Consider the following 14956-nt stretch of genomic DNA (forward strand, 5'->3'; position numbering starts at 1 on the left):
CCAACCCATGTGAATTGATTAGATCTAGATAGCATCATGCTTGAGAAAAACCACAACAGAGGAATGGCATTGAATCACCACAAAAGAAACTTATAAAGAGGAAATTTCAATTTAAGATTAGATGTCCTCAAAAACTTGGAGGAACTAGGGCTTATTATGGCTAAGTGACCTCCAACAATCCAATATTTGGATCTAGGCACCCATTATATCCTCTCACTTGGCAAAATATCTAGATGCTTCCTAATTGTAGGTTCCCTTAAATGTGATTGCATTCAAGAAGTTGTGTGGACACCACTATAACCATTGCATTTCATTTAACTACATGTGATCTCATTAAAGACACCTCTGGTTCTGCCTTGCCAAAAGAATCTCTAACCAATGGTTCATAGAATGATTCTGAAAAACTCATTTTCTTTTAGGTCTCCAAAAAAAAATCTCAAAAAGAGCTCCTCAAATAAGTATTCCAAAGCTAATAGAATGAGACACCGAGAAAAGGTGAAGACAATTGGGGAATCTGATATCGTCTACATACTAAATGCTCAGTTCTCTACTCTAGTAAAAGACTGTTATATCATGACATACTAGGGATTTGGATAGGTCCCCTCCTCAAAAAGTTATAACCTTATTTGTGAACACAATCCTAATATCACTTCTTCAAAGAAATGAAACTCAATATAGAGGAAATGGCCTCCATATCCTCTAGGCTTTGGAAAAGCAGGTAACCCAACATTTCGAAGCTCGAGGATCTCAACAACATTGGCTTCTTGATGGTATCCATGTCATCATACTCCTTCCTAGATCACTAGCAAACATTTTATCTCCTTGGTCAGCTTTTACATCATATCTAGTAGATCCATATTCATAATCAATGTTTATGCATCTAATAATTTTTAAAATAAGAACCCCCTTACAAGTCATGTTAGATTTGGCTACTCCTTCCCTTCATCTCTCTAGATCATGGAATGATAATTGAATCTTGTATAAAACAAAGGAGATGAATGCTCCTTATATAGAAGATTACAAAACATCTTGCCATTACGGAAATGGTTGAGAACTATAGACATAAACGTAAATTAATTAAACTTATTGACTAACTTGCAAAATAGAAAGTTACTAACTAAACTACTTATATTACCATTATAAGCTAAATATTGAAATATTACTTTAGTACTCTCCCCTTACTTGTCATTCTACTAGCTATCATGCAAAATATGTTGGTTTTTTAGTCATGAATGCAAAGAAGATTGAATCCTTCTTTGGGTGCTCTATAACAGGAGCCTGATGTTGAGACATTTCTATTGTGACCTTTTCGCACATTGCCATATTGCAAATGGGGGCCCCTCTTTAATTGAATAAGCCAAGTCATTTTGCAGTCAGTGTCATCTCCTGATCCTTGAAATACTTTGGTGATCTATACTAAGTCTGGAATCAAGCACATTTGCCTTTAGTGTTTTTGTCCTACAAACTCTGAGAGAGGAAGTTTTGTGATTAAGGGGATAATAAAATTTGACTAAGAGTGGAAAAGAAATAAATCTTTCAGAAGGCATGCCCGTGAAGTGTTAAGTGCTTTGATGAACTTGCTATTTTGGTACTTGGTTACTTTGGGTACAGCTATGTCTATTTTTCAAAACAGGGGCCAGGGGTACGTGGGTATGCCTTTTTTTTAATATATATATTACAGAAAATCTGAAAATATTAGTCATACGCCATGGCATTGAGCTTTCAAAACAAGAAAGCTGAAAATATGAGTCATGAGTCATAATATATATGTTGAATGTTTACACTTCAGATGCATAACAAAAAAGATAAACTTTAAATATGAACAAGATCATAAATCATATAACATATTGTAAATGATAAACTTCTAGTTCTAACTTGAACAGTGAAAATCAGAATAAGTTTAGTATTTTACTGTTAATCAGTATTGTATCAAAGTTTGAAACTGATTACACATTGAATTATGCTTGATAAACGGCAAGCTGATTTGCAAATGAAAAACTGAACAAAAATCAGACATCTTCATCTGTGGCAGTTTTTTTAATGTTTGGCAAGGGGGGAAAACTTTGTGAGCTGACGCGGCATTTCTAGCTGCAGGGTATTTACCCAGGCAAGTATCCGGTATGGGATATGCATACCGGGGGTCTGGGTATGTGTACCTGTGCAACCTTGGTAATTTCTATTTTTAGCAAGTTTCACTATCTCCATTTGGTCTAATTTTGAGTTGCCACTAGCAAAGAAAAAAGATCACTGCAACTTGGAATCCATAGAATGGTGCCTTCAGAAAGAAAATTGATGCTCACAAGGCCTAGAACTGGCAAAAAATGGGTTGAAAAGCCCCTGATACTTAAAAACAACTTTCAACAACAAAAGCGAGTTGAAAAAACCTTAATTTTGCTCTCAAAAAAAAATCATATTCTAAAATTTTCTGGAAAAGAATCCAGGGAAGCTTGAATTTATATTGAAAAATTTGCCAAACCTTAGAGAACCCCACTTACCCAAACTGATACCATGCTATTAGAAATCAATATATACAACAGAGATGTAGAGCTTTATTTAGAATTTAATAAAAGATTACATGACGATGTTTCTTCGTTAGCAAAAGAGAAAAAGGGAACTTCCTAAACCAAGATGACCTTTTAGAAACATTACATAATTTCAATATCCTCTGGTAACTATGTCTAAATGTAAGCGAAGCAAATGCAATTAATTATGTTTCAAAGAGGGGTCAGCTTTTAATTGCAACAAATGACCAGGAATAGATAAACTCCCAATTCTGGAACAAATAACCACCTGCAATATGAAAATATATTTGATTCTTTCTGTAATTTTATGTTGTGCATACTTTCCAAGTTCTAATCAAAACTGGAGATCCATTTTCAAATCTTCTCTAGACTGATCATGACTCATTAGAAAAACATGAAGAGAAACTGTCTAATTAAGAAAATATATAACATGAAGATTAAAAGTTGTGAATAATATAATAAGCAAACCTGTAGTCTCAAATATGTGAAAATTGGTGTCTCAAGCAAACGAATCAACTTGTCTAGTTGCACCAAAAACTTTACATTAATGTCTTCCTCAACCAACGACTGAATTACTGCACTAGCATGCTGATATGCCTGTACAAAAGAAATTTTAAATTCCATGATGACAAGGGAAGAGTAGTATAATACTGGGGAGTTTTACAAGTATGATCACTAACCTGGGCTAATAAGCAGAGACTTATCGTTGCCATGGGAGAATGACACCATGATGAGTACAAGGCTACAAATAAATCTTCACCAGCTTTGTTAGACAAAGACTGTTTTAAGAGTGCCCGCAGTTCAGCTAGCTCCGACGAAGTAAGAAGGATTAAGTTTAGTGCCTGCCAAAGCCAAAATGATTGGTTAAAACTTAAGGAACACATCTATAATAATACGATTTCAGTTTCCAGAATTTCAGGAAGTGTAGCATCAACCTGAACCATGACTGAAGCAAAATCCAAATCAGCTTCTCCTTCTAAGATAGTTGACAACTCTCGATACACTTTTTCAGCATCTAGAAGAACACATAGCCTCCGTAGTATCAATGCTCCCCGCCTACACAAAAGGAAAGATCCTCAAAATGTGCTTAACTAATGCTCTATAAATTCCCAAGTAACTGGAACTCCTTAAAATGGACATGAGGAAATGCAAAGCAAAAAGCAAGCATAAGTAGAAATCATACTTCTCAAGAAGTGAGTGATCTATCCGGAAATTATGGACAAGGAAAACAACAAGGTGGCGAAAATGCGGTGCTTCTCTTGCTATGCATGCATGAACTTCTAAAACAAGTAAGACCACCTGTTGATGAGAATATAACAGATAAAAAACCAAATTATAGAAGGATCCCATCATTAAAAGTATCAACTTTAACCAATTGTGCAAATACAAAACCATTGCTGTGCAACTGTTAATTAAAAATGACAAAGCTTCTAGCTTGGAGGAGGAAAAACTCACTTCATCGGATGAATCTGAGAGAGATTTGAGAAGAGCCGGAAAAATGAAATCAAGAAATGATAGTACCTAACATCAGCAGGTACAAACATTTAGGTGCAAGTCAGCACTAAACATGCATTAATTCAATTGCACTCTGAGATTTATCATCCTTGCTTGAATTAACAAAAATTAACCCATGTATACATAGAAAGCATCATAATCCTGTTACTTTGGACACTTGGTGATGTACAAATTCATTGTTAAAACTGTAATTTGCGTTGTTCTTTTTTTATTTTTCCTTTTCATCATAAAGAAAAGTACAACATCAGATCAGCTTAAAATTATTAAAATTATTCTCCTCAGATTTTTTCCTGATCAAGTAAGGAAAGGCTATGGTCAATGTGCTCTGTGTTGTCTAAAATACAGAAAAAAAATCCAAGGTGGTGCCTTATGCATGTTACATATTGGCACTATAGTCCCAACATCCAAGATAATTGGAAGTCATAAAAATACTTTGCTGCCTGTTGTAAACACCATCTCCCCATTGCAAATGGGTACCCCCTCTTTTTACTTTAGTAGCAATAGGAGCAGTTGTCTTAGTGGCCTTCGATGGTTTTAATTGGAAACATTTTCAAGTCTCCTAGTCGAGGAAGTGAGCTTGTGCAATTTTGGTCTGCCAGGAAGTAATGTTTGTCTAGGGTGTGAACAAGAGTTGAGCTAAGTCTGTCAAGAATTTAGAGTTCCGGTGTTCCAAGACTAGCCCGCGAGTCAGGCGAGTTGCCCAGGTCAGCGAGTTGGGTAGCCTCAGCCGGAACAAAATGGCCTATGAACCTGGCTCGGCAGGTCACCTTGTGTGACTCGCTTGACTCTCCTAACCCGCGGTTTGACCAAGTGACTTGCAAGTCACGATGCACATGACCCAGCCACAGCTGGGCAAAATCAGATGTGAAAAAAGAAGTTTGTTTTATTTATTTATTTTTAATTATGTTTTTTTTCCTCATAAACCTAAAAGGCCTTTCATAACACTCTTATGTGAGAAATAGAAAGAAAGAGAAACGAAGAAAGAGAAATAGAGAGTCATTGTTTTCCAAACTAGCTGAAAGGAAGAGGAGAAAAGCTTTCATTTGTGATATTGGAGCAGCTATATACTTGCACTTAGATCATCAAGGAGTTTATAGGAGCTCTTCTCAACACTTATCAACTCATTTGAAAGAGGTAAGAGTTGATTTTTTGGATTTAGATGATTTTTTTTCTCAATGTTCATGAATTTTTTGGATGAACTTTTTCTGTATGTGTATGGGTTTCCATTTACTTTAAATCTTCATAAAATACAATGCTCAAACAAACAATTCTTGGTTAAAATTGTCATATTGCAGCAACCTTGACATTTTGGAAACATTTTTTTCCCTAATTATAATGGCTCCTCTACCTAAAAAACCCAAGCTCACTAAAAGATGAGTATTGGAAGTACAACATAGACCTTTCGGGTAGAGGTAGAAATTGAACAAAATGCTTATTTTGTAAGCTCATTTATAGTGGGGGATAAATAGATTGAAATACCAATTGCTGGCATACATGGACATGATGCTAAGCCTTGTAAAGTTGCAACTCTTGAGGCTAAATGTTTTTGTTATGTTGCCTTACAAAAATATGAACAAGAAAAGGAATTAAGACAAAAACAAATATAAGAGTTAGCTCAGATTGGTTCTCGTCCACCCTCATCTACATCTGAATCTAGTTTTACACCCCTAGGTTCAATAGGTTGTGTTTGAGAAGGTTCTTCCCTTCCTCCTTATCATCCTAGTGCTTCTGCTAATGCTAGTGGTTCAACATCTATTCTTGCTAGTAGTGCTGCCCTTGATAGTAGTATTGGCATTAACTTTCGTACTAGAGTTAAAAAATCTAGGTTGGACAACTTTTTTGTACCACGTTCCACTCCTACTACACAGCCCTCTTGAGAGCTTGGATTTGAACATTGAGATCCATGATGCTGGAGGAAGATGAATTTGCAAGTTTTGGTTTTTCTGCAACATTTCATTTATTACAGCCAGATAGTTCATTTATATTTGATTGTTTTACTTTTAATTTTTAAATTAAACTTTGACAGTATAATTTTATAATTTTAACTTGATGTTGAAATATGTTAATTTATATAGTTTTATAAATGTGACAGGACTCCTTATTGGCAGGGCCTGATTGATGCGATTTTCATCTGTGGTGCAGGGCTTAAAGTCCCCATTGAAGATGAGTTGAGTGGCCCCCTCTTACTAGAAATGGTTGAGAAAATGAAACTTGAGCTAGACCATAGAAAGACTTAGAGCCAAAAGGGTTGCACCATTATGACAGATGGATGGACAGATAGGAGGAATAGGACTCTCCTAAATTTTCTTGTTTCCTGCTGAGCTGATTCATCATCCTCTACTTCTCAAAGTCTAAAATTTAATGCATTAAATTATTAATTGAATAACTAAAATTTTGTTTTCTTGATTGATCAATGATAATTATTTTGTTTTATTTTCACTTTCAAGATCCACCATGTTTTTGAAGTCTATAGATGCTTCCTCAAGATCCATTAGTGGACTTCCTCACACTTTGCTACCAACCACAGATAAATGAAACAAAAAGCATTTATGATGATGAAGGTTTTTGAGCTGCTTATAAGGAGATTGTGGAGGTAATTTAAAAACTTAAAATTTATAAATTACTTTATGCATATTTTTGTTTTATTTCCATTGTGCAACTTTGCAAAGTTTCATATTTTACTGATCATATCATCATCCACCCAATTGTTTTTTTGCTTAATTGTTTTGTAGTCATTGAGCCCCTTATAGCCCTCCTACAAGTTGTTAACGCGGAGAAGCCCGCTATGGGTTACATATACAAGGGCATGGATAGGGCTAAGAAGCCCATTAGAGCCAAATATGTAGGAGTTGAGGACAAGTATGGCCCCATTTAAGACATAATTGATAGGAGATGGAAAAATCAGCTTCATAGACCCAACCATGCAGTAGCCTATTACCTCAATCCGGCTTTCCATTTCCGTAATGATTTCAAGGCAGATGAGGAGGTTCTTAGTGGGCCTATATACAGTGATATGGAAGATGGCCACTAATGCCACAAATACATTGCTTGAGATGGATGCCTATAATAATTTGGCTGGGCTCATTTTTGGAAGCCAAATGTGCAAAGAAGGTTGTACAAATTGCAGCTTATGCACATTGCATATTAATGTTATTCTCTAGTATCTAGCTTTAAAGGTGGAAATGAAACTAATCTTTTTTTCTTTTCCTTTTTTCAAGTAGATGGTGACAAATGTTTCGGCCTTCAGCAAATCACCATCCACATATTGAGCCAGCCATGTGGTGCTTTTGGATGTGAGCACAACTAGAGCATGTTCGAGCACATCCACTCAAAGAGGCGTAACAAGTTGTCTGCGGAGATAATGAATAATCTAGTCTTTGTGCATTACAACCTACACCTTAAGACCAGAGAGATTTTGGATAGTGACACCTCTTCAATTACTCCAAAGGAGTTTGATCCAAAGTCTAAGTGGGTTAATGAGGTTACTAATCCTGTCTTCGATAATGAGGACCTAGAGTGGATTGACCAAATACACAGAGAGCCTATGGTCGTCGCTATGGCAGCAAAGGAGCAAAGAGCTACAATTGATCCTAGTGGCACCTCACAGGCAAAGACTACAGTTGATCCTAGTGGCACCTCACATGCAAAGCCTATGGCTAATCAATCATCCAAGACCTACCTTAGATGCTTTACTAGGAGGCATAATGTAGCTTATTCTAAGGCTGAGGCTGAGGATGGGGATGAGGACTAGGAGCCATAGCTATAGACTTGTTTTAACTTTTTGTTTAACTTTAGATATGTTTGGAACATTTGATGATGACTACTAATGTGATGGATTTCATGGATTTGATATACATTTTGATGGATTTCATGGATCTTATATATCTATGTCATTTCTTTCACCTACAATTTACCTTTGTACTTATGTAATCGATGTATGTTTATGTATGTGATCAAATTACCTTCTATTTCACAATGTTATTGTGTCTTTAATTTTTATTCAAGAATGAGTGCATGGAATGTTCTTTAAATCCTAAAAAATCTCCAAATTTCAAGGTTTTGTTACTATGTTATCATTGTCGAGTCATGGGCGAGTCCAAACCGGTTACCCTTGTTGAGTCAAGGCCGAGTCCGAGTCTCGATTCTATAGTTGAAACTTGTTGATGTTTTCTAGTTTTACTCGAATAAATTACATCACCATATGTATATATTGAGAAGATGTTTTATATACATAAAAGAGTTTAATTATGATAATGAACAAACATTATGGGACATGTCTATTCTCTCACTATTATAAATATAAGGGCAGGCTACAATTTGAAAACACATACCACATACATGGCAATGCTTAGTACATTTGCAGCTATCTTGAAAAACAACATGGTATCAGAGCAGGTTCTTTTAAAGTCTAATGTCGGAAGTAATTGTGCCCTTAGAGACTTTGTCTAACCTAAACTTGTTAATGATGTTTCTCTATCATTTTATCGGATCAGTTCCCCATGAAATGCCAGATTTTGAGTTTGTTTAGTATCGCAACATAATAATGCAGAGCTTTGTTTGTGTGAATACATGAGGTTTGATTTGACATCAAATAGTTGTTCGTAATACAAAACCATTATCGAGAGTCAGAGTATAGCATGGTAGAGTTTAAATCCAGTCGCCTCTTCGCATCAGCTGCCAATTGGTTCTTTGGACACTAATGGTGAAATATCTATCGAAGATTGTTATACCAATTTCTGGGTAAAGACAAAAAGCTCATTGTTTCAACCTTGGAGCACAAGGTCATCAAACTTTGGTCAAATTTTCATATGGTGCATAGAAGATTGGTCATCGTGTCAGATTTGGTAGCGTCAAGCATCTATTAGTAAACATGACTCCAATCCAGTAATATGAAAAGACAACGAAGAAAGGGTTTGCGGTGCAATAGACAATTAACAAATAATATACATGGCATCCACATAGCTTTAAAGGAGGTGATGACAAGTCTACTCAACAGGAAACTTAGATGGGATGAACAAATATCACACCGATAGGTTGGGCTTCTTTGAGAAGACGTTTTGCATCACTCCGTTTAAAATTACTTGCCAATGGCTCATTAAAGAGCTTGAGTTTGAAACATTGAAGAGCAAAGTAACGTTGGGCGATAGGAGTTTTGAACGAGGACAATGTTGACCATGCCTCGTATTGCTTCCTGCACTTGAAAATAGCATTCGAGCTACAAAAATTATTCGAGAGACAAAAATTAGCATAAAAAAAAATTATGATCCAATGATGCAGGAGCATCTTGCACAAGAAAATTATTTTATAAAATAAAATGGTTGTCATTCCATTTATTGAGGTGTGTTGGTGGAATTCTAGAAAGTTATGGATATTGTAGAAAGTTGTGGATATTGTAGAAGGTTATGGAAGTTGTAGAAGGTTGTGGATATTGTGTAGGTGAAATTCTAGAAGATTGTGGATAAATCATGCATTGGGTGGTAAGTGCCTATTTAAGCAAGACATATGAGCATTTCTAATCAAGCTCGAGAAGGAGAAGCTTGAGAAATAGAAGCTGTGAAAGGTAAAGCTTTGGAAGGAAAAGCTTCAAGGTGTGAAAGATGGAAGGTGTGAAGGCTTCAAGGTGTGAAAGAGAAGGAGGAAGTGAAGAGTGAGTTTTCCTGAGTTTGTGAACAGAGCGCCGAATGTGAGGCAGTTTACAGCAGGATTGTGGTGGAATTGTGAGTGTGTAGACAGAGCGCCGAATGTGTGGCAATTTACACTTGGATCTTGGATAAAGTTGCAGAAGAGCTAGTGACTGCGATTTAGAAACAAGGTGGTGTGGCCCTTCATCAAGTGGTATCAGAGCAGTACTTCGTCAGTGGTATCAGAGCAGGGGTTCCTAAGTGTACAAGCAGATCGCCGAAGTGTGAGGCAGTTTGTACCAGGACCTTGGTTGGGTGAAGTTTATCAGAGCGGGGGTTCCTGAGCGTGTAAACAGATCGCCGAAGCTGAGGCAGTTTGCACTAGGATCTTGGGAGGACATGCAGATTGATTGATGGATGCAGAGATGGAAGAATGAAGTTTTTGAGGCATGATCGTAGAGAGCTTGTGGATTGCAGATTCGTGGTCTTAGACTTGTGATGTGGTTCCTAATTGTTCGTGCAAGGTTGCAGGTTGCGATCTAACTTGCAAACAATTTGGTTGTCACAAGGAGCGTGGGAAGGATTTGTTGCAGAGGGTTTACGAAGATCTTGGGAGATGGCCCAAAGAGGATTGGACCCTAAGATGATTGCGAAAATCCATGATATAGTGGAGAGGAATTTTTCTAAGATGTTTGCTCGGTTAGATGCTAGATTGGCTGATCAAGCTAAGAAGGTCAAGGTGGAAGAGGTTGGTTTTGCTTATCAGTTTGTGGAGCATGATGCAAAACCTACAGAGCAACTAGAGGTTGTTGTTGAAGATATTCATAACCTTGTTGATGTTGGGACAGAGGTTGGTTTTCATGATCAATTGGTTGAGTCTGATATGGAGACTGTAGAGCATTTGGTCGTGGAAGATCAGTTGATGTTGGTGGTGACTTGTTTGTTGCAGAGCACTTGGTCGTGGATGATCCGGTTGTTGTTGGAGGTGAGTTATGTATTGCAGAGCATCTTGTTGTAAGCAATGATATTGCTAGTTTGGCATGTATTGATAGAGATCTACATGGTGCTGATATGCAGTTTGTTGTTGCTGATGTGGGGTTTGTTGCTACTGGTGTGGATTCACTAGTTGCTGATGTGAATGAAGTTTCTTTGATGAAGCATTATGTGCAATTTGTTCCTGGGGGTGAGCATGCTAATTGGATGGTTAAGATTATGGTGTTTGATAGAGTAATGCAGATGTGGAAGATTTGCATGGTAGTTTTCTTGTCCCTATTGAGGTGGAAACCTTTGGTGAAGATGAAGATGGTTGTAGACCTTTCTTTTAGCGTCAAAGTGGGACACACTTTTCTAGCTACCTGGGGAGTCTGATGCAAGAGCATCTTACACGAGAAAATTATTTTAAAAAATAAAATGGTTGTCATTGTAAAAAGTTATGGAAGTTGTAGAAGGTTGTGGATATTGTGTAGGTGGAATTCTAGAAGATTGTGGATAAATCATGCATTGGGTGGTAAGTGCTATTTAAGCAAGACATATGAGCATTTCTAATCAAGCTCGAGAAGGAGAAGCTTGAAAAGTAGAAGTTGTGGAACGTAAAGCTTTGGAAGGAAAAGCTTCAAGGTGTGAAAGATGGAAGGTGTGAAGGCTTCAAGGTGTGAAAGAGCAGGAGGTAGTGAAGAGTGAGTTTTCCTGAGTCTATGAACAGAGCGCCGAATGTTTGGCAGTTTACACTTGGATCTTGGATAAAGTTGCAGAAGAGCTAGTGACTGCGATTTAGAAACAAGGTGGTGTGGCCCTTCATCAAGTGGTATCAGAGCAGTACTTCGTCATCCAAACACCTATTACAAGAAGCACACCTGGATAGCAATGGCTATTGGGACCGATTAAATAAGACTAATTCGAAGTGCAAGATCAACAACGTGGCCAAGCACAAAGAAATAGACATAGGGTTGTTTGTATAGTTACGGAAGAAACAAGTGCAGAGCTTTTATCGAAATATATTGATTTTGATATATAATTAAGCATTTGAAAGGGGTCTGAGATAATAGGGGACCCCAAACATTAGGATGGAAAGAAGGAAAAGGTGACGTTGAATACATTATCCACGTTGAGGAGACATAAGAAATAAGCAATTCTCTTTAATAAAAGAAAATGCATGGAAAGCAAGGCACGAAGTTATGTAGCCTCTAATGTCTTATGTCAGCTCAATGGGATGGTGGACTATGGATTTCAAATGAACTAAGTATTGCATTAAATATTGATAAAAGCTACAGTCAGAAACCATACGAGTGGGAAAAGCATATGAGGAATCTTCCTACCACATCTAGTTTTCAACATCATTAATCTTTAGGTGGATGTAAAGTTATCTTGGAAATAGCGTACAAAATTCTGGAACTCTTCTTAGCCATCTTGATGTCAAGAATCTTCATGGTTATATTAATGTCTTTGTTGGAAATTCCTTGGTAGACATGTATTATCAGTTTATAAAAATGAAGGTATGCTTTCAAAGTGAGGGAGTAGATGGAGGGTATGTTTCAGAGAACCAAAGAGAGTCTGATGCTTCATCAAAGACAACTAAGAGGTTAGAAAAGTTGATATCGTATTCAAAGGGAGTTTGACTTCATATGAACCTTTGATGTCGTGTATGACTACATGATTTTAATGGGCCTATCCCCTTGTGTGAATCATGAGGAAGTGATGAATTTCAAATGGTCATCACTTGTATTTGCAAAAGTTATTGAAATGTGACGATCTTACAATAACTTAATTGGCTATTATGATGGATATCTTACGATGTCTATACAAATGATGATAGATTATACTTTGCATGGTGGATGTTTATATGGTAAGCATTATAAGAATGTGTGTGCATATACCTTATAAACATTTTTGTTTTGTTTTTTTAGTACATGGTGAATATTATGCAAATTGATGTTCTAGAGGGCTGTTACATAGAGTACTTAGTGAATATCATGTGACTTGATGTTCTGGAAGGCCATTACTCACAATATTTGGTGAGTATCTTGCATCTCAACATTCTGGAAGGCCATTACTCATAGAAGTATTACGTGAATATGATTGATATTATGGGAGACCAATAATCATGATATGAGATGTGATATCAAACATTTTTTAGTAACTAGTGAATATCATGTACTCTGGGAGACCAATACTTGTGATATCAAACCTTATTTGAGTACTTGGCGACTATCAAATGTCGATATTTTGGGAGACCAATACTCATGATATCAGATGTGATATCAAACCTTATTGAGTAATTAGTGAATATCATATGTTCATACTCTGGAAGACCAATACTCGTGATATCAAATGTGATATGAAAATGTTGAATGTCTTCTGATCAAAGATATTCTTATATTACATTGAGGTAATATATGGTCATGTGTTTATCCTCCCTAGCTAAGAGGGAGTGTTGATGTTTTGTAGCTTTACTCAAATAAATTACATCAAGATATGTATACATTAAGATATCATATATACATACATACATACATACATATATATATATATATATATATATATATATATATATATATATATATATATAAGAGTTTAATTATGATAATGTTCAAACATGTCCCATAAAGGGACATGTCTATTCTCTCACTCTCTTATAAATATAAGGTAAGGCTGCAATTGGAAAACACACACCACATACATGGCAGTACTAAGTACATTTGTAGCAACCTTGAAAAACAACAAAACCAAGGGATTTGGGATGAGATGAGTTAGCACCTTTAGAGATTCCTTAATCCGGCTTCAATTTGATCTTAGAAATTCATGATAGGTTGAGGGAGTTAACATCACTGAAGGCATGCTGAATCCTGAAATTTGACTAAGTCCGGAATTTTTTAAGACCCCCAAATATAGATTTTTTTATAATTACTCCAATGAATTTGAAACCTATCTCAAACATCTTGACAGTATTTATACAAATATAACTTAAAGTATAAGGTTTAAATGTTATATTTGTATACACCCTCCCAATTCCTGAGACAAAAAAATGACTAAGTGATGAATCACGAAGTTAGCTACCAAGCAAATTGCCCAAGCAGTTCGGGCAATCCGCCCCTTCGGTCAAGCCTTTAAAGCATAACCCAGTGAAGAACATTAAAATTTTGAGCAAAGTAATATGAAAGGAGGGGCAGATTCAATGGTTTTCACCCTTAGAAACTTTTGGCTTGTGTTGTGAAGTTTTCACACCATCGCCCCAAAAGTTTTGGGGACCCCCTTTTTTCTAATCGCCTTGGCAAATTTTTGAATTGTCCAACAATTTTGAGTTTTGAAAATTTTGAGCCTTGGACACCTTCAGGGCCAGTGGGGAGAAGGTTAGATTTATTTTCACCCGGTTTCAATTTGATTTTCTAGAGCCACCAATTTCATCCTTGAGCCGAACAAATTTTAAAGAGCAACACTTGGTAGGATAAAATTGTAAATTTTGTACTTAGACATTTTTCTTTTGAAAATTTGGATATAATTGTGTAAATTTGGACAATTTTCAAAAATAAAAATTTTGTTAAATTTGGTCTTTTGGAAAATCTTGATTTATTTTTGGTGAAAAAGATTAATTTTTGTGATGGTGAAATAAAATTGCAAAAATCGATTTTTGGCTTTAGAAGAAATTTTATTTTATTTTTGCCAAAAAAATAAATAAATAAATAAATTTATTGGCATAGCAAAATCGATTTGGGTAAGAAATTGCAAAAAATTGATTTTAATAGATTAAAATTGTCTTGAAAAATTTTTGCCTTTAATGAAATTGGTAATTTAATATTGAAAAATGGCCTTTGGTTAGCCAAAATCCTATTTTAATGACGTATTAATTACTAAATCCTCATTAAATGAAAATATTTAACATCTCCAAGGCACCATTTAATTTCTTTTTGCAATTTAAAACTAATTGGCAATTTTAAAAATTAATTTTCATCATGGCAAAATTAATTTTGGTTAAGTATTTAATTGTGGGCCATAATTTTGCATTAATTTTTGTTTTTCTTTCTCCCAGAGTCCAAGAAGAAAGTTGGGTATAAGATGAGGCCTCTCTCCCATTTCTTCCTCACTTCTCACTTCTCCTTCTCAAGGCGTTGGTGATTTTGCAAGAGCAGATCTGCACTTTTCTTGCTTGGCGAATTTTGTGGAGGGCAAAATTTGTGGGAGCCAAAATTTGTGAACGCCGAATTTTGTGGGAGCCGAAATTTGTGGGAGCCAAAATTTGTGGGAGATAAAATTCTGATTTTTGCAAGTGGCTGCGATTTTTGCCCTAGGTTGGGAAATTTTATT

At 36.0% G+C, this 14956-nt stretch overlaps 1 protein-coding gene across 1 annotated transcript in view; it reads right to left on the minus strand.

The window, feature by feature from the left end:
* The window catches only part of LOC149533822 (ARM repeat superfamily protein), a 97783-nt gene that overhangs the window by 32222 nt on the left and 50605 nt on the right, over positions 1-14956 (minus strand). The window contains exons 14-18 of the mRNA XM_089807789.1: positions 3978-4043; positions 3706-3821; positions 3458-3578; positions 3203-3364; positions 2991-3119 (exon numbers count right to left, since the gene is read on the minus strand). Of these exons, the coding sequence (XP_089663915.1) occupies positions 2991-3119; positions 3203-3364; positions 3458-3578; positions 3706-3821; positions 3978-4043 (594 nt within the window). The remainder of the gene's footprint in view (positions 1-2990; positions 3120-3202; positions 3365-3457; positions 3579-3705; positions 3822-3977; positions 4044-14956) is intronic.

This window comes from Cupressus sempervirens, chromosome 10 (genome assembly GCF_028749045.1).
Source record: "Cupressus sempervirens isolate cs-2001-9-10 chromosome 10, ASM2874904v1, whole genome shotgun sequence".
Taxonomy (NCBI): Eukaryota; Viridiplantae; Streptophyta; class Pinopsida; order Cupressales; family Cupressaceae; genus Cupressus; species Cupressus sempervirens.